This window comes from Cynocephalus volans, chromosome 1 (genome assembly GCF_027409185.1).
Source record: "Cynocephalus volans isolate mCynVol1 chromosome 1, mCynVol1.pri, whole genome shotgun sequence".
NCBI classification, from domain to species: domain Eukaryota; kingdom Metazoa; phylum Chordata; class Mammalia; order Dermoptera; family Cynocephalidae; genus Cynocephalus; species Cynocephalus volans.
Genome location: NC_084460.1, coordinates 273,008,736 through 273,035,914, shown reverse-complemented (window position 1 = coordinate 273,035,914; position 27,179 = coordinate 273,008,736). Strand labels below are relative to the sequence as shown.

At 34.0% G+C, this 27,179-nt stretch overlaps 1 protein-coding gene across 2 annotated transcripts in view; it reads right to left on the bottom strand.

Annotated features, from left to right (window-relative positions):
* Positions 1-2,775: 2,775 nt before the first annotated feature.
* PIKFYVE (phosphoinositide kinase, FYVE-type zinc finger containing) overlaps positions 2,776-27,179 on the bottom strand; it is a 76,552-nt gene continuing 52,148 nt past the window's right edge. For both annotated transcript variants that reach the window (XM_063098508.1, XM_063098509.1), the window contains 18 exons: positions 25,480-25,593; positions 24,967-25,075; positions 24,724-24,878; positions 23,961-24,051; positions 21,138-21,198; positions 20,188-20,325; positions 19,176-19,296; positions 16,718-16,813; positions 15,135-15,218; positions 14,162-14,259; positions 12,693-12,857; positions 11,130-11,189; positions 10,250-10,426; positions 9,361-9,464; positions 8,523-8,651; positions 7,077-7,338; positions 6,576-6,650; positions 2,776-5,925 (listed from right to left, as the gene is read on the bottom strand). In XM_063098508.1, coding sequence (XP_062954578.1) covers positions 5,810-5,925; positions 6,576-6,650; positions 7,077-7,338; positions 8,523-8,651; positions 9,361-9,464; positions 10,250-10,426; positions 11,130-11,189; positions 12,693-12,857; positions 14,162-14,259; positions 15,135-15,218; positions 16,718-16,813; positions 19,176-19,296; positions 20,188-20,325; positions 21,138-21,198; positions 23,961-24,051; positions 24,724-24,878; positions 24,967-25,075; positions 25,480-25,593 — 2,155 coding nt within the window. In that variant the 3' untranslated portion in view covers positions 2,776-5,809. The remainder of the gene's footprint in view (positions 5,926-6,575; positions 6,651-7,076; positions 7,339-8,522; positions 8,652-9,360; positions 9,465-10,249; positions 10,427-11,129; positions 11,190-12,692; positions 12,858-14,161; positions 14,260-15,134; positions 15,219-16,717; positions 16,814-19,175; positions 19,297-20,187; positions 20,326-21,137; positions 21,199-23,960; positions 24,052-24,723; positions 24,879-24,966; positions 25,076-25,479; positions 25,594-27,179) is intronic.

Sequence of the window (27,179 nt, the reverse complement as noted above, 5' to 3'; positions counted from 1 at the left end):
CAAAAGACTCAAATAGACATTTTTCCAAAGATGATATACAAATGACCAATAAGCATATGAAAACATGCTCATCATCGTCAATAATGAGAGACATGCAAATCAAAACCAGTGAGATATCACCTCATATCCATTAGACTGACTACTATTAAAAAAATAGTAAGTGTTGGTGAGGACATGGAAGAACTGAAATCTTTGTTTACTGTTGGTGAGATTATAAAATGGTATGACCAGTATGGAAAACAAAAAATTTAAAATAAAACTACCATATGATCCAGGAATCTCACTTCTGGGTATTTATTCAAAAGAATTGAAAGCAGAGTCTCAAACAGGTATTTGTATACCCATGATCTTAACAGCATTATTCACAGTAGCCAAGAGGTGGAAGCAAACTGTATTAGGGCTCTCCAAAAAAAGATGGTTGGTTGGTTGGTTGGTTGGTAGGTAGGTAGGTAGGTAGGTAGGTTAGGTAGGTTAGGTAGGTAGGTAGGTAGGTAGGTAGGTAGGTTAGGTAGGTAGGTAGGTAGGTAGGTAGGTAGGTTAGGTAGGTAGGTTAGGTAGGTAGGTTAGGTAGGTAGGTTAGGTAGGTAGGTTAGGTAGGTAGGTAGGTAGGTAGGTAGGTAGGTAGGTAGGTAGGTAGGTTAGGTAGGTAGGTTAGGTAGGTAGGTAGGTAGGTAGGTAGGTAGGTTAGGTAGGTAGGTAGGTAGGTAGGTAGGTAGGTAGGTAGGTAGGTAGGTAGGTTAGGTAGGTAGGTTAGGTAGGTAGGTTAGGTAGGTAGGTAGGTAGGTAGGTTAGGTAGGTAGGTAGGTAGGTAGGTAGGTAGGTAGGTAGGTAGGTAGGTAGATAGATAGATTGATTAGATAGATTAGATAGATAGACAGAAAGAAAGATATTGTATCTATCTAAGAGGAGATTTATTATGGGAATTGGCTCACATGATTACAGAGGTCAAGAAGTCCCATAATATGCTGTCTACAAGCTGGAGAACCAGAAAAGCCAGTGCTGTATCTCAGTCCAAATCAAAAGGACTGAGAATCAGGGGGCCCTATGGTATAACTCCTAGTCTGAATCCAAAGGCCCAAGAACCAGGAGCTCTGATGTCGGAGGACAGAAGATGGATGTCCCAGCTCAAGAAAAGAGAGAGAGAGAGACAATTTGCCCTTCTTCTGCCTTTTTGTTCTATGCCAGCCCATCTACATTGGTGAAGGCAGATACACTGAGTATATATATATATACTCTGTACACCAATTCAAATGCTAGTTTCTTCTGGAAACACCCTCACTGACACACTGATAATGTTTTATCAGGTATCTGAGTATCCCATAGCCTAGTCAAATTGCCACATAAAATTAACCATCATACAGCCCAAACATCTGTGGAAGAATGAATAAACAAAATGTAGTATATACATACAATGAATATTACTCAGCCTTAAAAAAGAAAGGAAATCCTGTCACATACTAAAATTCTAATGAACCTTGAGGAATCTTGCTAAATGAAATAAGCTAGTCACAAAAAGACATATACTCTATGATTCCATTTATACGCGGTATCTTAAGTAGTAAAATTAATAGAAACAAATAGAATGGTGTTTACCTAGAGCTTAGGGGTGGGAAAAAAGGGAGTATTTTAGTATTACAAGCTAAAAACGTTCTGGGGATCTGTTTCACAATAACGTGAATATACTTAACACTACTAATTGTACATTTAAAAATGGTTAAGATAAATTTAACATCATGCATTTTTTAATCACAATAAAAAAATCATTTAAATAAAACTTTAGTTTCCCTAAGTATGAACTCAGAAACTTTATAACATAATCAAATTTCCGACACAAGACTACTGGGTAAATGGGGACTGAAGAACTCACTGTGCCTCCTTTCTACGCATCCAGTTCCTCTGCCCTGCAACAGACAGAGAGGCAGTGAGCCAGAAGCACCCTCCCTTGCCAGTCTGCAACCTCCTCATCTCCCTATGCAGTATAACCACCAACCCAGACAACTCTAGGGCATACCTGGAGCCACCCCCTCTCCCAGCCACTCTCACCTTTGCCCCCATGAATCCAGGTAGAAGGTGGGTCTCATGGCTTCATGCACACAGCTGTGAGTTACAGCAAGATGGACCCCCACTTGTAGTAGCACAAGGAGATCTGCCTTTGAGTAAACAAGAGAAACTCGTACTTGAGAGAACCCCACCAGCCTGCAAATTCAGCCAATGGCACATACAAAAGGGCTGAAATTCTTTGAGCACCCTATCAGGAAACCAAAAACACAGGAAGAATGAGAAGGCCAATAGAGCCATGCCCGTTACTGGCTGAAAAGAATTGCAGGCTTAAGTGAAAAACCTAAATTCTCCAGTCAGAAAATGAAGAGGAAGAGAATAAACAGAATGAACAGAAGGCAACACTGCCATGCCAGGGACTATGCTTGCACACCCAACTCCAACTCCTTTTGCTGTTAATTTCCTCAAGCAAATTCAAAACTAAGTGGAGTAAGTAGCTTCTCAGTTTATTGTAAGTCTCCTTTATTTACAGTACAAGTCTCCAAAAGGTCAAGGCAGTTATCTTTTAAATAACATGTCAATCATATAAAAAAGATAGAACCAAAGTACAGAAATATATACAATATAATACATTAAGTACTTTCAACACTGTTAATTGAGTTTTTCCATATTAAATTAAAAGATGCTATTATGATTTACAATGTCATTTCTCTAGTTCAAAATTCAACCTATTGAAAAACATAATGTACATTTTTTTTACAAAACTGACACAGAAATATTACTAAAACTGCTCATGATTATAATTTTTATTTTTTCTATAATACACTGTACCCATGTTACAAAAAAAAACAAAAAAAGGCATTGCACTAGATGATCTGAATACTGAATAAGTACGTTAACACTTTGAGGAATAATGAACGGCCTGATCTGTTTCACTATCAGGCTGATTCATGATAGTTTTCACTCTTCAAGCTAAGCAAAATTGCTACAGGTAGATTATTTTCCTTGGCAGTTTTATACAAACCCGCTGCTAATGGGTAAAACGCCAAGAAGCTGATGATCACAAAGCCATCACAAAAGCTGATGCCAATATGACCCTACTATTTACAATACCCAATAAAAGCCAAAGCTAGAAAACCACTCACTGCTGAACCAAGGAAAAAAATCATAACTAAGATATTTTGTATGAAATTTTGAATATCCATAAATGTAAAGTAATCAAGAGACTACAAAAGGGCTCTCAACGCTTATTCCCCTTATTTTCTTAGGCTCGGATAAGAAAAAAGTAAATCCTTTCTATTTTGGGGATAAGTTTTGATAGCATCAAAAAGTTTCACATTTATAAATAAGATTTTTATACAAAGCAACACGTGGACATAGTTTTCTTGTGTGACTGTCAATTATTCTCAGGATTCATACTGTATTCTAAGGAAGGAAATACTAAGATTTCTTCCTCATTCCTAACTTCTCAGCATTATATTCTCTATGCCTTGAAAAGGAATTCAAGTTAGAACAATAGTCATTCAATGCTTAATATTGAGTAGAACAATATTTGAAACACCTTACATATATAGTAGTGATCTAAACAAGAGCAGCAAGGGGCGAGGCATATAGCTCTACCACAAAAACAAATAGTTAAATTTTATATTTCCCCTTCATTAAGATAGTCCAGACATTAATTTTAAAAGGACACATTACCCTTGCAAGACAGCAACTATTGCTTCAGAATGTATCATATTGGAATTTTTCTTAACCATAGAATCACCTAAGAGGCAGCAGTACTTTAAAAAATAGTTTTTCAAGTCATGGGCAAGAAAAACAAAATCAACATGACACATTATTATCAGGAGCTATACCCATGGAGCATTCCATTGAAACTAAAAACAAAGAAACCTGATACAGCTAGGGGGAGACACCTTGTCCTTTAAGTATTCATGACCGGGGAGTCTCAAGAAATGGACAGGATAAATAATGCTAACTATCTTGACAGAAAAAATGAACAGAGAGACAAAACAGTGTCAGAATTTCAAATTAAACACAAAATCTGTTGTTTTTGGACACACAAAAAGTTAATAATGTTCCACATATTTTTCATGTGTATACAACTCCTTTACTAGTCTTTGATAGCAAAACTGAAATCATCAGTGTTTTATATCGAAAGGCACATACACATGTTTTAAAAACGGAGTGGGAACGGGGTGAGGCTTATAATCAGATCAGTCATTAAGTCCTTGTTCAATATGCTTCCATTTGAAAACAAACCATGTTTTTAATGAGCATCAAATATGAAACTACTACCTTCATTGTCTAAAGCAAACTTTCCAAAATGTTCCTGTTTCATGTAATTATATTGTGTGACTGAATGTATCCAGATTTCTTATTCTTTTTTTTTTTTTTTTTTGTCTTTTTCGTGACCGGTACTCAGCCAGTGAGTGCACCAGCCATTCCTATACAGGATCCGAACCTGCGGCGGGAGCGTCGCTGCGCTCCCAGCGCCGCACTCTCCCGAGTGCGCCATGGGCTCGGCCCAGATTTCTTATTCTTATTGTGTGACACTTAATCTGTTATTATAGGAAGTCTGAAAATAATGGAATCCTTAAAACTTTATAAATTCCAAAATTATCCTCATTACAGAAAGGAGCCAAGAGGAAATATTCTAGGGTTACAGTATTTCCTCAAATACAGATTAGTAATTCTGATCGCTTTTTAAAACAAATGAAAATGCTGACTATTAAACAAGAGACTCCTTACTAAGAATAACATTATCCCTTAACATGTCTCAGTAGTCAGAACTGGTCGGTGTAGAAAGTTAGAAAATGGAGATGTCCACACTGGAAACTTTAATTTCATAAATGCTACCTAAACTGCGGGTTATATTGAAAAAGACACTTTACCACTATAAACAAAAAGCCAAATGCTTCCTTCTCACCCAATTTCTTGAATTGGGTCTGACTTATTTTTTACATATAAAACAATCCTTTATTAATAATTCGTCTTTTAGGCATTTTAGTGATTGCAGACTCATTTACTAGTGATTATTATGTTTCTCTGAATGGGGGGAAAACCTAGAATATAAGCATTGCAGTTTAACATGTTAATTACACAAAAAATTTAAACAAGCTTAAAAAATAGCTCCAAGAATGACAAAGTTAATGTTCTGTCACCCACAGAGAAGGTAGAATTTTAAAAACATCAAAAACACTGCAAAGTAAGGCAAGCTGGGTAGATAAAGAACATGACAGGATTTCCAGTTTAAGTCAAATTCCTCAATAAAACAAGTGCCAACCTGTTCAACTGGCCATTAATGGAATAAATCAGAATTTTTCTAAAGGTTTCAGAAATTCTGATAATAGGTAGCATTAAACTACTACATAAGAAACACAAAACAAATTCAGCAGCTCTACAAATACTTTCTAAGTAAAGAATGCGACAAATGTGACACCAGGAGAGTCACAACTATGAGATACTGTTTTCTTCTTGAAACAAACTATCAAATAAGAAAACCTATTTTTCACCCTATCTACTTATTTCTAACCTTAGCCCTTTGAAATGTGTCTGTATTTTGGCTTAAATGAGAAAATGTTCATGCAACTTCCCAACCTACAGACAGCTAAATTCACAGGTATCAAAAACCAAAGTGCAAATCTATGCAGTTTTCACCCTTCAATTATGGCCAGCCTAAAGAAGTGCAGAACTGAAAGGCCTTTGCATACACTGGTGAATATGATGAAGAAATAAAACATGTAGCTTATTTTTGGTCCTTTGTTCCTGTCCCTTTCCTTCATTGTCCATTTCAAAATATGTGCTTGTTTCAGCAATTCAGACCCAAGCCTGTCCAGTGGTCTGGTACCATCAGGAAATACTTGTCCATTGCTTCACAAAACCTAGTCCTGTACAACTCCGGAGAGACCACAGTTGGCATTTTACCTAAGATTATGAAAGAGAAAAGGGGGAAAAGCTGTTATATAAATGATTGGGCAATTGACTTCAACCAGCTATGTTCTTTCACATAAACTGTCATAAAGACATACAGACGAGAGGACTCTAAGTGAGGAGGTATGCTTATCTGCTATGCCACATACCATAGGGACAGAGTCGTTCCGGGTGGGAGTTTCTATTTTATTCTTTTGTCTGTTTTTATTTGTTTGTTTTTTCTATTTTTTATTTACTAGCGTTTCCATCTTAATAGACTAGATCCTGCCTAGAGATGAGAGATATCTAAAAGCACAAATGAGGCTGGCAGTGTTTAGAGAACTTAGAAAATTTCCACTGTTACTTTAAGACAATCTCTTACTCAGAATCCCTGACTTTTTTTTTCTTTTTTTGACTTTTTATTTGGAGAACCTCTGGAATTTTAACACAAATTTAAACCCAATATTTCCCCACCTTCACAATTCCTCTAATTTTTATTTGGTCATTTTGGAAATGATGAAATCAGAGATTTCTTTTTAGATTTTAAAAAAATCAGTATTCTTTTTAGATTCTTTAAAAAACCAGTATCCACTTTAAAAATTTTAACTGATATAGGAATACATGAGAACAGCTGGAAGAGTAAATAAAATTAAAATTCTGCTCACCTTGACCTCCTAAAATTCCTGTTGATTTCACAACCATCTCAAGCTTTTTGTCCCATGTAAATGTTCGAATATAATCTGAAGGTGGAAGAAGGCACGTAAAATTAGCAGTAAAGTTATGTTAATAAACACAGTATAAGCAAATGACAACAGCAATGACTATTACTACTACTTCTGCATTAACTTTTACTGAGTGCCGACAATATGCCAGGAGATGTTCTAAAGGTTTTCCCCATATTAATGCATTTAATCCTCACAACAATCACATAGGGCCTCATTTATGAGTGACTTTCTAAATACACATATTTTAAGTAAAGATAATGAAAATGGAAATGAGGAAAGTGAATAGAAGGGACTAGAATAAAAACTATTATTTTTGAAATTTCAAATGAAAGTTTGTGAAAATATCCAATAAGCTTTTACTAGACCAGGTTCAACAGAATCTTTAAAATTTTTCTCTAGTTTTAATCATAAACTATAAGTAAGGTACACTTATTGACTTACCTATAATTCCAACTACTAGTTCATTGCTAGTGTCATCTCGCCCAACCAGTAAAGAATAATCTATAATGAGGTGGCTAGAAAGGAATTGGGAGTCACTATGGATCGAGGTTCTCAGCACAGCTTTGGAATGAGAACGAATATACAGAGGATTGTCTCGAACCATCTTTAGAAGATTTTCATCCAGCAGGACCACATCACAACTCTCTTTCCCAGTGTCAGTTTTTACATTTCGATTCCTGAGTGAACCCTTCAAATCAAAAACCTAGCAGAAAGAAAATTCTTTGTCATTTACGTGCGAGTTGACACAAATGGTTAACATAATTGAAAAGGTAAAAAAAAAAAAAAAACTTGTAGTCATTACCATTATGTATACTTTTAAATTTAATTTTAAAATATAATCATAATTTAAAAAACAAATAAAACAAAAAACCAAACAAAACAAAACAAAACAAAAAAACCCAACAAAATATAATCATAATTTGTATAACTTAATCATTAAGTACATGGTGATGTCGTTGTATAATACATAAAATACATGGCCATTTACTTATATCATGTGAAATTAATACCTAGGTACTCAATTACTGAAACATTTCAGAAATACACTACCAATTTAATCAACTTTAAGATAGATTAACAAGTTACTCCAAAAATATATCATTGGATCACAAAGCAGTGTAAAAAAAAGAGATGCAAATAATCTTAGGAAACTTAAAGTTCTGACACCAATACTCTGTACAATTACTTATGACAATGTAGCAGGAAGAGCATAATTGTAGGAATAATTGGGTGGCAGGAAAAGCAATGAAGTCAAAGTTCAGTACTTCGAGTACTAGGACCAGTATGACCTGGAGTGTATTTCACACACCAGTGCTGGTCAGTCATTCCTGGCTCACAACGACATTACAGATCTAGTGCCAGAATGTAAATCAACTTCATCATAAAGCACACTGTTCAGTTCAGGTGATGTTTTTTTTCATAGCAAGATGTTCTCAATGAAGAAAGCAATGCACTGAATTATATTCTAGCACAAGCTCTTTATCTCATCACAGACTAGAAACAGTTCAGGGACCAGCATGTTGAGGAGCACTGTTCTAGAATCCAGACCAACGTGTGCTCTAGGAACAGCTCAGTGACTTTGAAAAAGTACTTAGTTTCTCTGGGCCTCAGCTTCTTTATCTTTAAAACTGGGATGCTGGGAAGTAGATCTGCCTCCTTCTTCTATCAATTTTGTGATTCTAGCATGTTGAATTTGGGGACCAGTCCACAATAATTCCCCTTTATTCTTTCTTCCAAGGCTCAAAAAGTCAAAAGTTAAATTTGGACTAATGACCAAAGTTAAATATTTACTATAAAATAAGAAGTTACTCTGATTCATTATATTCAACAACCAGGAATACAAAAGGTTCCAGTAGCTAAATGCTTAACATAGTCCAACATCCTTACCTGTGCCATCTTTCTTCCATAAAAAAGATTTTCCATAACAAGGAGATCTAACTTCTTCTCAGTGTTGTTCTGAGAGTTCTTATAACCAATTCTGTAAACTCCAAGAATTTTGGCCAATGCAGTGGGCCTCTAACCAAGAAAAGATCAAAGTAAACTCTTATCAAAAAGGATTATTTGTAATCTGGATTATCCACATGATATCCAAACATTTTCTATTAATATGACCAGCCAGAGGACCTTGAAAGAAACTCAAGAGTCTCAGAAATGAGCAAAACCAATAAAAACATTAGGTCCTTAACACTCTCCCAAGGAGTAAGGCTCCACAGTAGCTCAAATTCAGAAACTTTATAATAACATGTAATTTCCCTCAATAACATGCAATAAACCATAACTAAAGAAAAAAAAACCTATGTAACTCCTTCATAATCTTATGGGGGTGGGGAGCAGTTGTCACTGCTAACTGACAAGTGGGCAAACCAGGCCAATGGCATCCTTTCTTTCGAGCTAAGGGAGGCATCCCCTCATTTCTCAACACACATTTCAAATTTCCGTCTCAGCAAAATTACAAATTACTAAATGTATACCTAATTTCATCCGGTCTTAATGGTACACTAATTAAAAGCAACTTGCTCAAAATCACTTGGTTCCTCAACTGGCAAAGGTAGAAAGAATAGATAGTTTGAAATCCCTGTGTTCTATCACACCTCAGTAGTATTACAGGGATCTAGTCATGTCCTGTTCATATCTTCCTACGGAGAAAACTGCCATTAGGACTAACCCCCAGGATGTAAAAAAGCCCAGTAAACTCTGATTATAGACCAAGGTTTGGGATTTCTACCTTTTGTTGAACAGCATTTGTAATATAATTGAAGTAGTGTGGTGCAAAGTCAAGGAAAGACTGAACTTCCAGACGTGGCATTTGCTTTAAAATGAATCTATCATCTAAAAGGCAGAAATTACACGTGTTAATCCAATCACAATATGTACAATTATCTATAATAAATCATTCCAAAGACCCCAAATGATTTGTTTGTTTTACGTTTTTAAGGGATATTTTCCAATATCACAATGAAAATTTTGATCAAAACACAATTCTCAATTGAAAAGCTAGAAGGGATCCTGAGGATTTTTATAATCAAGAACCCTCTACTTTTAACAGTATCACACCTAAATTCACTGCTAGATGATCTACTTTTTAGAACAAATAAAATTTTATGAACTCCTTTGTTAACAATCCAGTAAGTCAGTTATAAAAAGTTCTTATCAAACAACATCCCTCCTGCTGCATTTTCTCAAATAATTTTCCTTTCAGTAGGTATAGAGAATGGGATTGTGAAGTATAAATGGTCACAGTATACTTTAAACCTTTGCAGGTTAAGAACTTGGCCTTTTTGTTTTCAGGTAAAATACTTCTATTTTTACCTTTCTCTTATCAGTTCTGAAGTGCCCTTTTAAGTTTCCTAGAAGTTCTCTGTTATTTACATTTGGAGAACTCAGAACTAGAAAGAGTTTAGTAAGGACTTGATCCATGCCTGAGTCTCATCACAAACACATACATGTATATTCTTTTAAATATTTTATTATATCCTCTCAAAAAAAAAAAAAAAACCCAGAAAACTTTGTTTGCCAATAGACAGTACCATACTATCTCAGTTCAAGTGATTCATAAATTATCTCAGAGAAAAACAGGCAGACTACTTAATCGGTAAGAGATTAAGAACCTTTACCTTCAGTTGCATAGAAAGCAGCTCCTGATTTGCCACCTCGGGCCTGCCAGGGTGAGGAGTGGGAAAGGGAACGAATGAAATCTTCCTCACTGCTACCCAGAATCACTTCACGCATCTTATGAAACTCTCCCGCATAGTATAGCCGACAATAAAACTTGGCATTAGCATCTGAAAATTCTACAAACGGATGTGAAAAACAAAAGGCTTTTCTGTATCAGGAAATATCTTTTCCTTCCCTCCACCCCCTGCCAAATGCAACCATTTACTTTCTCCACGATAGCATTTTTCATGGTAAGTCTATATCCCTGTTTATCACAATTCTGTTACAGTGATCTTTAACAGATCACTTTAAAAGCGTTAAAGTAGAGATTAGAGAACATCATATGACGACCCTTACATATTTTCAAATAAAAATCAAACATAAGACTCAGTTCTAATTTTACACTGGTTACTGTATTTTCATCATGGTACTTTTAAAGCAATTCTTAACAAACATCTTAAAGTTTACTGTGCATGATATTATTCTGGATAATAAATTTCTGGCACCCACAGACATAATCTAAATGCCTTGTCAAGGCTCTGTGACTCTCAATAACATAATAAGTAAATATTTAAATAGTAGAAATTAAATAAAATTATTTATAAATTTGTAAATTAAATTATAATTTTTATTAAATTTATAAGTTAAATAAATTAAATAATATATATTTTATAAACTAGATTATAGATTAAATAAAACTCATGTCAGGACACAGACTTAATATTCACTTCAAAAAACAGGATATTTATTTACCTAGTGTGAAGCTACAAGTCTCAGATAAGAAAGTTTGCTCAATTATAGTCCCTGTTCCCAGCTGACAATATATTATTTCATACTTACGAAGTTCCACATGAGGATTTGTGAGTTGTTTCTTTTGTGTATCTCCTCCGTCTACCTCATCTAAAAGGTTTAACGTCATTAGTAAAGGCAAAGTTTTAAATGGTTATCAGTTCATTTTGTCTTTTCTTTTCCCTGATATAACAACAAAAATTTAAAAAGCAACAGTAAAAATATCCTAATCAAGTCACTATCAAACACATTAGATATACAATTAAACTGTGTAAACAATTACAATTAAAATGTATGTATCTTCTAAATTTTTATTTTTTAGATTAAAAAAATAGAGAATTCAGTTTGAATCAATTTTCTTACATTTAAATGATTCCTGTGATAGCAACATAGTAACTCAGCTCTTACACCAGTAATTTCCATGGCTTCTTCATCAGAGTTTGTGACCAGTTTTCCCCATGTGTGAGGAATAATGCTTCCCCAATAGTCTGTGCTGCTTTCTTTATCATATAATAAGATAAACATATAATATAATATATACTAGAATCTACTTCAGAGCTATTTTTTGTATTTGACTGATTTGTCTAGCAAACCTACTGCCAGGTGCAATCTCTTTAATTGCTATAGATTTGGAAAACATCTTAATATCTAGAAGAACAAATTATCCCTTAAGTTTCACATTTCAAAATCATTTTTTTGAAGCATCGAAGCCTTTCAAGGACCACGTTATAAATACCTACAGCCCAACAGCAGCTTATAGAATACTAAACAGATATCTTAATTATTAACCAAATTTATTATAGCAGTTGCTATCTTTGAAACTACTAATTCATAGTCTAACCCAGGGATCGCTACGCTATTTCTATACAGGTAGTAAATATTTCACTTAGTTGCAACTACTCAACTTGCCATGTAATGTGAAAGCAACCAGTCAATAAGTAAATAAATGTATATGGGGCTGGATGGTTGCTCAGTTGGTAGATGTGGTGCTGACAACACCAAGGTCAAGGGTTTGGATCCCCGTACTAACTAGCTGTTCCCCCCCCCCCCAAAAAAAGACAATAAATGGATATGCCTATGTTTCAATAAAACTTTTATTACAAAAATAGGTCAGCATAGTCTGCCAACTTCTGGTCTAAACCCATACCCAAATACAATCAAGTAGACATATTTTTTAAATATCAAAATAAAGGTGGACATAAATAGCCACAACCTGACAAGGACTGGGATGAAAAAAACAGATTCTGAGGGGATAGTGAAATAAAAATATTCGAGTATATACTATGAGTCACTCAGTGAGACAGATGTTTTACATGTGTAACATCACTTAGTCCTCAATAAGCCTTGAAAGACATTGTTTTTGCTTTGTTACAGGTATGGAAACTAAGGATGTCTGATTCTACCACACAGTAAGTGATAGCAACAAAATGTGAAAACGGTTGGATTCTCCCAAGCACCATGCTTTTTCCACTCTACCACAATAAGGAGTGAGAATAGAGGGAATGCCCCAGTTTTAGCAATAAGAATCATCTACTTAAGGCTATAAGAAACTTAAACAACTAAAATAAATAAATAAAAACCTAGAATAAGCACATTTGGTCTCCTTTAACACACCTTGAGGCTCAATGCCTTGATTCTCCGTCCCCTCCTTGCCCGTCTGCCCAACCTGGTAGTAAGCACTATCTGCTCCACGTAAAGTCTCTCTCCTCTGGGAAGAGAGATCAGGGCTTTTCCCTGCTGTCCCTCTGAAGAAGGACAACATTCCAGAAGCCTTTTTGGCTAAAAATAAGAGGTAACATATTAATTTTAATTACAGGTCACTGCAGGTAAAAAATAAAAATCTTCAACTCATTCCTTTGTTAGCAGTAACCATTATATAAAGCTAACAGATCTGAGTAACACAAATACTTCCATTTGCACAGGTTATTATTATTCCATGTGTTGTTGTTTTTGAATAGTCAAGCATACTTATTCAGAAACAAAGAGCAACTCTCAGTGGGGTGAATATTGAAATGTGAGAAATTTCCTAGAAAGCCTTCCAAAACCATCTTTCAAGGACAGTCATGATATTTTAAGCAACAAGATTAAATTAGGGTTAGTTCTTACAGTATTACAATATAGTTAAACTAACAAAACAATTTCACGAGCTAAAAGAACTCAGAGTTAAAGGTAACATCTTTGTATAATTTTGTGTTTCTACATTTTAACACAGGAAAATTGAATGGTACTTTGAAAAGTTCATGGAAAAATGGAATTAAAAAACATGAACTTTTTGAGAGACCTCATATAAGATTTCACTTTCAGCATCTTTTCAAAAAATAAACATCATACAATGGCCAGGTATTTACTAAAGCTTCCTCTATACATTTATTCCTAGTTTTGAGCTTAATTCATCATATCATTAATAGGTATGATTCAAATCCTGCAAATCCCTTTGTAATTTACCATTTACAAAATCCATAAAAAAATGTCAATCATAAAAGTGCTTACTTAGGGTAGCAGACACTATTATTACCTCTTTAATATCTACTCCTATTTGGTAACTTGGTAACAGAATTTGAATTGGGCAGGGCACAGGAGCAGGAGTATCTATGTGGTGAGCCCCAGAAAATGGATCATGATTTATATAAGCCAACCAGGACACAGGACAATGCTGCTCCCTACTTTCTCCATCTCCTCTGCAGTTAGGGGTGGTCATGAGATTCAGTTCTGACCAATGAGACTGAAAGGGGAGCCTCTGCTTTCCTAATAAAGAGAACAGCTGCAGTTTGCACCACTCTTCTTTCTGCCTCAAACGCAAACAAAAAAGGAACATTTTTGACCATGAAGTAAACTCCAGGAAGGTAGATCCTCCTCCTTTCTTTCATGGTTTCTAAGAATTTCAAATTAGATAACTTGAACTTACACTTAAGAATCAAAGAGGAAAAGCAAAACATCTATAAAAGAGGATATACAAAAATATTTAAATCTATATTATATTTCAAAGACCTTGCCAGATGGCATTTCTTTTTAATGTGAATTCTTCTTCAAACTACAATTACAAATAAAATTAATTATAAACATTTCTCTATTTATAGTCTTACTTGGTTGTGTTTCCGCTTCTGCTGTACGGTTTGCCTGTCCTCCACTGATTTCAGGTAATCTAATAGGGCTGCTACTTGTTGGTCTGCTGTCTAAAATACTAAAATAAAAAAAAACAAAGGAAAAATTAGTTTTGTACTATTTAGTTAGAAATTAGCAAGTACTGTGATTCCTACACTAATTTACTTCCCACCTAACCCCAACCACAATATCAGAAACCTCGTTCATAATTTACATAAAAACAGGTTAGACACGAAAGAAAAAATCTTCACATGTCTATGGGACTTACGAAAGTAAAATGCTATGGAAAAATGGAAAATGCTAACCATAAAAATGTATGGAAAAATGTATGAAACCATAGAATATTATAAAAGTATTTATAATGTTTTTCCTCAAGTCCATTAGAGCCATATCAGCACCTGTAAGTCAAGCAAATTATAGAAAATACCAGTTGCACTTGTCTCACACTAGTCAACTGTGTAGTAGTAAAGCTGGAAAACCTATTTCAGTAAGAACCATAATATTGAGCCTATGCCAATTTCTGTCTAGATGTCTAAAATACTGAACATGCTAAAAAAAAAAATTGGGTTAGGTTTTGTTATTTAAACTATTAGGATCTTTAGTTATTATAGAAAATTCACAAATACTTCAAATTACAAAGCCAATCAGTAGCTTATTAATTTCACAAGTTACTATTTTTTAAAATAAAAACAGTAACTATTTTTTCCCTCCAAAACTGTTGAAAGTTTAAATCGGTAATATACATTGAACTGTTATGGCAATTAACAAAACACTGTATCCTAAGGGCCTGTTTAAGGTTTTTTGCTATACTTGAATTTTGTTGTCTCAATTATTGGCTGAAATATGAATGCCATTATTTTTATACTGATAATGTGCTATAATAAAACTGATACAATCATATAGAAAATAATGACACAACCAATTTAAAATATATTCAGCTCAATCATGAATCACCTATTTGCCGGAAGCCCTTCTTCGGCACTGTTCCACGGAGTTGCTTTAGATAGTTCCTCTAAGGCGCTTCGGTATTCTTTACAACTTAGGGTAGAAATAGGTTGAAAAATATTAAACATTAAGTTCTTCTTTAAAAAGAAATCATATGCTTTAGAATAAGTTTTGTATTATAAAAACACAATCATTATATGTGTTCATAATTAAACAAATACATGTGAGTTAACTGACAAAAGTGATCAAGTAGAAGCTTCATGAAGAAAGTCAACATCTTCACAAAGAATAATACAAAATGACTCACCAACTCAATAACTAGTATCAATATCTTCAAAAATGATTTTTTTAAAAAAGCCTTATTACTAATATTTACATCAAATGACTTCAGGGGTTGAACAGGTATCTTAAAAGTTTGAAGTCTCAGTGTTTATTACAATAGAGAGTAAAATAACTTGAGAGTGCTTTTCTACTTAAAAGTACTAAATTTTAAAGAAAAAAATTTTTTTTCAAATGTACTATTAACCAAAAAAAAAAAATCTGATTCTTGGACTAGCAGTCTGGGTCCCTGCTTTAGATAAATTAGATGTCATGGAACATGAGAGTCACATTAATGTGTATTATTTTTCCAAGACTTTTATAAAAGATGACCTCAACTAGAATACTTATTTTCTAATAGTACAAAAAATATTTTTGATTTGGTTGACTTTCCTTCTTATCTATTAATGTATTATGACTAATCAATACAGAAGCAAATACTATCTTCAGAAAGTCCGAAGGCAAAGATAAAAAATTTATCATATAGAATCCTATAAATGAAAAAATTCCTCATTATCCAAACAACAAACTTTAAACCCCATAAAAGCAGAGGCATAGAAATCTATTGTTTACTCCTGTATATCCAATACCTAGTATACCACATTTTGTAGATACTCAAATATTTATTAAATAAATGGACTCCTTGTAACCAATATCTAAATAGAAAAAATAAAATTTTTAATGCGTTCCAACAGAAAAAGATTTTTTTAATTAAACAGATGCTACTTAAGTTCAACCACTGCCTTAAGATTAAAAAGCTCTGTTCTTTTAGATAAAAGTATTTTTAAAATGGGACACTTCTTTAAGACACATGATAACTGCAATTCAAAAGTCAGAAATGTCTACAGGGTAGGGCATAAGAACAACATTAGCCTAGGTAGGAAAATTTTACCTGGTACATGTGGCAAGCAGGAAGGAAATGAGTGAAGAATACAAAAAAGATTCCCTGATATAACACAGCTATGTCAATAAGTAAGTTGAAGGAAGAGATAAATTTTATAATAGAATGGTTAGAGGATTCAAGGATTAGTAAATAAGTTGCCTAGTCAATTTAGTTATTAGGAGCTTGCTTAAGAATCATACAATAACTCATTACTTCAGTAAACAGAGGTTTTCTGGTACAAAGAGAACAGGCTATCATGTCTTGAGAATTTCTGCTTATATTTAAACATTTTGCTTTCCTCTATTTGAAACATACCAAAAATAAGGTGATTAATAGACATCCATAAGCTACATAGATACAACCATAGGTGAAAAAGTCCCATGAACAATACCTGAGAGCAAAAGCAATAATGGAGCTGGGTTCCTTCTCACACACTGCAATGGGCACCCGTTCATGTTCATACATGAGGTAGTGTTTATCTGGATCACTGCTCAAATTTTTAAAATATATAAGTATATAAGAATAAAAATAGAAAATCACATAAGAAAACCATTAAGAGAACTTAAATAGGCAACAAAAAGGTATCAAGAGAAAAATTCTGAAGGCAATTAGAAAATTATCAGAATTAGGTTTCAAATCAGAGGGTTCTGAAATAGTCTACTCCAAATAAAGCTTTCGATACTGAAAAGACTTTGGCCATATTAATTACAAAAAAATATTTTATAATGAACAGCAAAATTCTAAAATATTTTGTTCTACTATAAGCTTGAGAGAAAAGTCTTCTAGAAATTGTGGAGAAGACATACTACTAATCCAACAATGAATAACAAAACACAGCCATTCTACTACTGACACATGGAAACTCAATGGTGACTCCATTTTTTGCTCCCTTGACTTCCATCCTGACTCCCCTAGGCACTGTTAGGCACAGTAATTCCTTTTATTTAGGTGCTATTTACTGAGCACCTAATGTGCCAGGAATACAATATTGAGAAAAACTGCTATTCAGCATTCTTATATGTGTGAGATGTTAAACAATACAATGGTGAAAAAAATAGGCATGGTAGAATTTACAGTACAGTGGGGTAATGAAACAAATAATTCTATAAATAAATATAATCACTTTTTGTGATAAGTGCTATAAGGGAATTGTTAAGGAATGAATGTTTGCACCTACTCAACAAAAATTCATATGTTGAAATACTAACCCCCAACATAATGGTACTAGGAGGTGGGGCCTTTGGGAGATGATTTAGGTCATGACGATGGAGTCCTTGTGAATGGGATTAGTGTCCTTGTAAAAGGGACTCGAGAGAGTTCTCTCTTTATACCATGTGAGGATACAAAGAGAAGATGGCAATCTACAACCCACAAGAGGGTTCTCACCAGAACCCAACCATGCTGACGTCCTGATCTAGGACTTCCAGACTCCAGAACTGTGAAAATAAATTTCTATTGTTTACAAGCCACCAGTCTTTGCTAATTCATTACAACGGCCTGAACTCAGACAAGAATCATGAGAGCATGGGAGAGTACTTCAAAAAGTTTGTGAAAATAGAATTAAAAGATAATATGAATCTTTCCGTGAACTTCTTGAAAACGCTGCATATAAAAAAGAAATCTAATCTGCTTGGAATGTGAGTTACAGGTAAGGTCTAGTAAAGTTTTCCTGAGGGCCGAGCCCGTGGCGCACTTGGTAGAGTACTGCGCTGGGAGCGCGGCGAGGCTCCCGCTGCGGGTTCAGATCCTATATAGGACTGACCGGTGCACTCACTGGCTGAGTGCCGGTCACGAAAAAACGACAAAAAAAAAAAAAAAAAGTTTTCCTGAGAAAGAACACTACTCAATGATTAAGAAAGAATATGAGAGCATGCCATAAATTGGAGGTATTATAGTCCATTCCAGAAACTGAGATATTTGGGTCTGAATTAGAGAAAGCAGGAATCTTTTACATACTTCTGTCATGTAATATGTTACATACTGTACTGTGCAGTATTCTCTACTTGTATCTTCCCCAAGATTATGAACTCCAAAGAGCAGTGATTTTTTCCTTATGAATTTTGTTCTACATTCTGGGGCACAAGAGTAGCACTATATATAAGTTTAAATATTGACATACCAGGTAAGAAAATATAAAAGTCCTTAAACAAATTTCTACCTTTTGGATATAATTGTATCACAGTAACAAGAGCAGCGTTTGATTGCCACATAGGTCAACTCAGGGGAAGAAACACTTTCATGGCCATCCTAGACTCTTTCTCAATCTGAGTGAGCCCATACAAAGAAGACCATCTGAAAACTTATACGGGTCATTGTAATTCATCATCACAGCTAGAATAGTGCCCTGTCCCAGTACATTACTGAGCCTGTACTATCATCCTCATCTATAACCAGCAATATATTTTAATGATTATGAGACAATCAATGGATATGGACATAGCAGTATATCCTCAAGAAAAAGATATATATAAACAATTATTTTCAGAACCAGTAATTTGAAGCAATAAGCAACGCTAGCTAATGCTTTCTTTATCCACTCTTTTACTATATAATAATGATTACATGTTCTACAAATTACATTATATCAAGACACCTCTTTTACTACGATAAAATAAAATTCAGGATTGAGAAATACATATACACAGATAAATACATACCCCACATATGAGGGGTCTTCAAAAAGTTCCTGGAAAGATTTGTATACTCTTTTAATTCTATTTTTCCACAAACGTTTTGAAGTACATTCATACTGAAGTATTTAAATATGTAAAAAGTAAGTCTAGAGAGAGATTGCTTAAATTAAGGAAAAATAAAACCATCCAATAGCCACTGGCTTTTATAATACTTACAAAGGAAAAGGAATAGGATTATAGCTATTTCCTGGAAGCAAATTTGCAAAGATGGCTTTCATCGTTGACTTTTCCTTCACCTGGCTATCTGTGGATCCCAGCAAGTGTCCATCAAACACATCTAGGATGAAAAATATTCTGCTTACATACAAAAAAATTCATGGAAAGATTCGTATTAGCTGTTAATTCTATTTTCCATGAACGTTTTGGTACCCTCGAATTAATATTCAAGAAGAATGAAAAATAAGAGTGTCAACTTTCTTTCTTTTCCTTTTTGGAATACAGACATATGCATACCATAATTACCAATTATGGTTTAAAATTTCTGATCTAGGAAAAATGACTCATCGTTTATGATAAAACAGGAATCAATAGTGAAGTGTACGCAGCATTTTAACATCTCAAATTCAGATCATCCTACAATCAGTGATTTCCTCCCCTCACAGAAGCCAGGCAACAGCCATAATGGAATTACTGCCCGAGCATGCATGAACCTAATCACAGCCGTTCATGGTGTCACTTCAACTTGGTTATGTTAACTATGACTGTTACACCTGAATCTAATAGCAATTTTAAAGCTAATTTCAAAGTCTGTAGTATAATTAAGCAATTACTGCTTTAACAGAAAGAAAGAAAAGAGAGAACAAGGCATAAATTTGCTATTATGAAGCAAATATTCGTTGTTAGAGAAATGGCTGGAACTTTTCTTAGTTTTTTACAAAGGAACAACCATGTGCTTTATGGAACTTAAGAAAGTAAGATCCCCAGAAGGTAGATGAAGCTGAACTGACATTTTGTTACTGACATACTTTATATCAAGCAGTGCAACTAAAGGGAGAAGTGATATAATAAAAAGCAATATCTAAAAAAGCTCTTGTAATAAGTACAAAATAAGAAAATTCTAAAGGATAAGAAAGCATTATGTCGAAGAATAAGTGTTTTTCTTTCTCATAAAGATAGATCTTTCAATCGTAGATTCAATGAAGTACAGTAAAAGTGACTTAAACTGTACCTTCAGAACTGCTGGCTGTATCTTGCTCAGGGGGCCCTCCCACTGACTGCTCAGACATGACTTCAGGTGGAGTAGGCAACTGGAGATGGCTAGAACTGGTAGAGCTCTGGCTGGACAGGGCTGTTAAGAAGCGATCCTCTAAAGAACAACACAATCCTAAATAAGTCATTTAAAAAACATTAAGTCCATTTCTATCTAATATTAATGTTTTTAAAATGCCAACTCATATTTTTACTTCCTAAAACATTTTAGATTTTTAAAAATTATCTAGGTCATATAGCTTATGTCATAGATACAGACACAAAAATCCAAAAAGGTTACATGATTTGACCACAATGAAATCTTGGTGGCAGTATTGCAACTATTAACAAGCCTGACTCCTATCCAGTACTCTTTCTATTATACCACAATGCCTAAATTCACTTTATTCATTTTAATAGAGAATGAAACTAGGACACTGTGGGAGAAATTACATGCTCATTCTGGGGGAGAAAAAAACCATTAAATTATAATAGAAAAATACCAAGAATTATGAGTTGATCTCTTGTTCTATAGTCTGTGTAAATTTCCCCACAGTTTCTACAATGACACCACAGTATTCAATTAAATATTGTGAAAGATATCTAAGTCTAGAAAAGATTTTAGTGACATTAAAAATATAAATTTAACTTTATAAGATTTTTGCAGTGAGACCTGAAGGTTGACTTTGGAATAAGCAGAATAGAAATTTAACTTCCTTTTTTCTGTTTCATTTTCCTCTGTATTTAGTTTATTTCTATAACCTAATTTATCTCCCTGTAATACAGTACATGATAATCATAAGCTTTATGAAGGAAAAAAAAGTCTATGAAAAATTACATCAGAAAAAAGTGCTCAAAATTAGCAGTTAAAAAGAACTTATACACTAAGAAATTTCTTTAAATCCAATAGCAAGTGATCACTACACTGACCTTTTTCTCCATTTTGAAGTCCTGGAGAAATATTCCGTGGAGACGCATCCATTGCACTTATCTGTAAAAAAATAAATACTTTATTCTTAAGAAAACATTAAAATCACATTTAAAAATTTTTTTAGCCTGGTGAATCTTAAACTTTTTGGTTTCAGGACCCGTTTACATTCTTATAAATTACTAAAGACCCATCAATTTTTAAAAGAGCTTTTGTTTACCTTAGAAAATTTTACCTTATTAGGAAATAAAACTAAGTTTGTAAATATGCATTTATTAACTCATTTAAAATAATAAACCCATTACATATTAACATAAGTAATATATTTATTAAATAAAAACAAACCTATTTTCCAAAATTAAAAAAAAAAAAAAAATTGGTGAAAGAGTGGCATTGTTTTACATTTTTACAAATATCTTTAATATCTAGCTAAACAGAAGACAGATTCATAATCTGGCTTCTGCATTTAATCTGTTGAGATATATTGTTATGACTGAAGCATATAATGAAAATACAGCTTCACACAGATATGTAGTTGAAAAAGAGAAAACTTGCAGAACCACCTGAAAGGGTCTTGGAGGGTCCTTGAACCACACTTTGAGAATACTGTTCTAAACAGTAACTCACTTATTAGCATTAAAGCATCTAGAAATACTTAGGGTTATCCACTGACCCTAGTAATCCTTTATTATCCACTGAACTTTCTCAAGTTCCATTAAGACATATTTAGAATGACTATAAGCCTCATGTACAGTTTCATTACAAAGTCATTTCTTAGCTCTTTGAATGAAGATCACCATCTCAAAGAGACTTCTCTGGCCATCCTGTACAAAATAACCCATCACCACTACCTACTCCCTCAGCAATACTTTCTACCTTCCTTATTTGTCTATTCACAGCCTTTTTATACTTGATTTTTAAATATATATTGGTTCAGTGTTTATTGTCAGTGTCCTCATTAGACAAATGTTCCATGAGGAATGGTCTTTGTACACAATTGTATGCCTTGTACATAGACCAGTGCCCAACACATAATAAGCATTCAAGAACTATTTATCAAATGAATAAATATAAAGGCAGTGCTACAGAATTTCAAATCAACTCTCAATCTTTCAAAAAGATCTGTTGAATGATTTTATATTTTCATTGTATCTACGTGCTATAATTTAAAGGTCTTATACCATTACCTTTGCAATTGCTTTAGAAGCCAAATGGAAAAGACACTAGCAGTCTGTGCTAGTCATTAATAGCCCTAAACGAATTGTATGTAAGCACTAACATACAAATCATCTTCAGTAACATTATTCTTACTCTCACCTAAACTTTGAGGAAAAATGATTCCTACACAGTTGTTTAAGAGACAAAAAAGAAGAATTCATTACATTATTGTTAATAATGTAACCTAATTATAATATAATAATATAATAATGTATTATAATTTATTACAATAATGTAACTATTATAATTTAATAGTTTATGTTATAGCATGTAGACACAATTGGAAATATAACGATAGATCAAAAAACACTTTGATCTATCATTCCATAAAAATATTCCTCTACAAATACCGCACACTGTACAAAAAGAAAATCTCCTCTTCAAAAGCCCTTGTAATATAATGACACTAATTCAGGTGAAATACAGATATTCGAAGACTTACAAGTTACATCCCAATAAACACAAGTAAGCTGAAAACATCTTAAGTCAAAAATGCATTTAATACACCTAACCTACTGAACATCAGAGCCTGCCCTAGCCTACCTTAAATGTGCTCAGAACAATTACATTAGCCTACAGTTGGACAAAATCATCGAAAACAAAGCCTATTTTATAATAAAGTGTTGAACATCTCATATAATTTATTGATGTTCTACTGAATGCCTATCATTTCCACACCATAATAAAGTTGAAAAAGTCTTAAGTCAAGGACTGTCTGTACAGTCAATACAATAGGCAGAATTCTAAAATGGCCCCAAGATTCCCAGCTCCTGGTGTATATACACCTTCTTCCAATTACTCAATCAAATACTAATTTAGGTGCTGCTATAAAGGGATTTTTTTAGATGTAATTAATGTCCCAAATCAGTTGACCTCAAAATACCGAGATTATCCAGGTGGGCCTGACATAATCACGAGTCTTTAATCTGTGTCTACAAATCAGCAACAGAGGAACTATAGATCAGGCTCAGAAGACGACCCTGAGACACAAATGAGACAGAAGTCCTAGCCAAAACCTTGATTTCAGCTGTGTGAGATTCTGAGCAGAGAACCCAACCATGCATGCCAGACCTTTGACCCAAAGAAACAGTGAAATAATTGTGGGGCTTTTTCTTCAGACACCAAGTTTGGGGTAATTTGTTACCCAGCAAAAGAAAACTAATACAGTTGGAAAAGGCTAATTAAAACAATGTATAGAACTTACCCAGTTCAGAAACCTTAAAAGCTTCTCATTTAAGCACAGAGGTAAAGAACATCCAAAACTGCACAGTAAAATAAATGAGGACTCTATTGAACACTCAGAGCACCCATAACTTTTCCTTTGTAACACCTGCTGTCACCATGATGCTCTCCTCAGTGTTCACAGTGAATAGTAGCTTTTTGATAAATATTTCAAATAAATGAATTATAACAGGTCATTTTATTTCAGGTTAAGATATAAAAGTGATTCACCTTATAACTCCTTGAAACCTCACAACTTCAAGATAGAAAACCCTATTTGATATTATTAAGAAAGTATGTATTAAACTACCACTTCTAAGTGTTATAAATAGAACTAATTATATTTCTACCAGTGAAGGACCAAAGACAAGACTACATTTTATTACCTTGCTTTCTTCCCCTTGTCTCAGTCTTCCAGGACTTGGAGGAACTGAAGGTCGCTTTCTACCCTTTTCCTGCTGGAAAAGGTCCTGTAACCTACGGTGAAAAGCAAAATAAAGACCAAAAAATAATAATAACAACACATATATATGTACGTATGTATGGTTTTGTTTCTAGCACCTTGAATGATATTTATACATTTTACCTTTACAAATTTAAATCACAATACTTAACTTTTCCTATTTGGATTGCAAAACGACTTCTTTAAAGTTGTATTATAACTAAGCTTTTGTTGTATATAATCAACTAACCAAGAGCTCTTCTGATATGACTGTGGTTATAAAAGAAGAATAGCAAATTATTACAAAGAAAAATATTTCTAAAAATAAATATTTAAATGAAGTTATAAGATAAACATATTAATATATTTGAAATTCCTGGCCCCAAAACCAATAATCACTCATGGCATACTAATTCAGTTAAATTTGACTCAACAGCACACACATTTGAAACAGCATTGTTTCAAACTCTATTCAAAACAGCATTGAAGGCTGTTCCTATCTTTGGCTTTTATGTCTTCACAAACTAAAGATTAGAACATATATTTTAAAGGATAAAGGGGAAAGGAGGGCGACAGAAAACAAAAGCTTCTATAGCATGATGGTAAAGTGAAACATCCATAATCAATAAAGACTTTTAAGTTAAAAAATATCACGGCAGAGCAAATTTGACAATAATATTAAAGAAAACTAGACCACAAAATCATACCTGTTATTCCAAGCTTGTAGCACTTCACAGAGACTTTGCTTCTTGGCAATGAGTGACTCAAAGACTGACTGCAGTTGCTGAGGGGTATCTACAGAGGAAGACATGAGCCTTGCCTGCATCTTCTCAATCCAGTTCTTAAACTCGCCTTCTTCCATCTACAAGGAACAGAAACAATTTCAGTAAACTGAGACACTAGTAAGTTAATAATTAACTTTTGAAATTTCTATCAAAGAAATGAATTACCTCTTTTTGTGCAAAGATATCTTCCATTTTTTCCTCTCTTGTTTTGCTAAACGTATCAGTTTTCAAAGATGTAAGTCTTTCATCAACAGCAAGATATACCTGAGAAACTCTAATAATATAGAGAACATTAGACACTCTAGAAAAGGTGGTATCAAATTTCACACAAATAGGAAAAAAAAAAAATGTTACATACAAAACTATAACTGAAATGTGTGTTACCTAATTAAGAATCACATATAATTCTGCAGAGAAAAAACAACCTGAAAGAAATGTACTTCAAAATTTTAACAGTTGTTATATCTAAGACAGTTTGACTTCTTTTTTAATACTTTTCTGTAGTGTCTCTGTTTTTCTTTTTTGACACCAAGCATATATAACAATTAGAAAAATACATTTCTAGTAATTAGACAGTTTTCAAAGAAAACTAATGAACAAACTTGATACTTTAGAATAGCTGTAGATTATAGACAAACACCAAACAAAAAAAGGATGATCAAAGAAATTAAAACTTACTTTTGAAAGAAGTCCTTCAGATCCTGAAGAAGGGACACTTTTAATGGGGCCTGACGTTTAATGAATATTTTGGGGAGTGGAACACATACTTCAAGAAGCCGAATGGGAGAATAACTGAGGGAGAAAATACAAGTAACAGTAGAAAAATAAGAAGTATTTTAATATTATAGCTGTATCAATGACAGTTAACTAAATCCTATGAAAAATAACAGAAAATAAAGTTTCTATAAAATGGCATTTTAAAACAATCATAAAGATACTGAATTTCACTTTCAACCACTATGAATATCCTCCCCAATTTTGGAGGGAGTTTGTTTTGTTTTTTCACTGCACTGTGGTGCCACCATTTACCCCCTGAGGCTATCATCATCTGCTATAAAAACAAAAAGAGATGTTGATATAAACCTTCTCTATGAATGAAGAGATTCCTTCCTATAATTAGCTTAAACGTAGATATTCATTATCTTCCCAGCTCCTGAGAATTCTTCATGAATCTTTAATTTCCTTTGCACCTGAGGGTTTATGTTGGCTAGTAAAAGATACACCCCATCTAGGCTCCAGATTCACAGTTAAAAGCTCTTGCTTAAAAGAAGGAAATAAGCTTTAATTAGCAAATATTACCTATTACATGCCAGACAGTTTTAGGTGCTGAGGATATAGCACTACACACAGGCCAAAATTCCTGTTCTCATGATTCAAAAATAACTAGTTTGAGATAATAAACAAAACAAATATTTAAAATATATATCAGATGGTAAGTGCTATGGAGAAAAATAAAGCAAGAAAGAGACACAGGAAGTGCTAGGGGTAAAGGTTGTCAGGGCAGGTGAAGTCTGAAGAGACCTGCAGGAAGTAAGGATACAGCAGGCAGATATCTGGGGAACGAGCAATTCTGAGAGGGAAGAACAATCACAAGGCTCCCAGGCAGGAGCCTACCTGACATACGAGAGGCCCAGCCAGGAGGCCAGTAAGGCTGCAGCAGGGTGAGTGAGGGGTGAGTAGTAGGAGATGAGAACAGCAAGGCCCTGGGGCAGCCAGAGCATGGAGGAGCTTATGGGACAGTAAATGAACTCTGGCTTTCATTCAGGATGAAACAGACACCTTTTGGAGTGTCTAGAGGAGAGAAGTGACCTGAGCTGATTTTCCTTTAACAGGATCACTCTGACTGCTGTGTTGAGAACAGGCTACAGAGGCAAGGCCAAAGGGAGACTGGTTGAGGCTACTACAATAATCTAGGTAAAAGGGACAGAGGCTCAGCCCAAAGTGGTACTACTTGGAGGCAGTAGAAAGTGTTCAGATTCTGGATTTATTCTGAAGGCAGAGCCTGAAGGCTTTCTCCACAATGGTAACTATCTACTCTTTGAACTTGGAATGTTAGCTCTATCACAGAATGATATTTTATTATCTTTATACTAGTTAATGTCCTAGCAAAAATTCTGACAGACTTTCAGATGACTAAACAATGATTCAGAATGAGGCTGCTACTACAAGATCGACCAGAGTTCAAACCATAACTCCATCACTTGCCAGCTCTCTAAGTGGACTATTATAAGCTCTGTAAGTGAAGATAATAATAATACCTATTTCCTAGGGTAAGGAGTAAATAAAATAACACTATAAGCTTTCAGAAGAGTCTGGCCCTCTCCTTTTGCACAGGTGCAGATAGGGAATAATACATACCCACAAATTAATTCATGTAG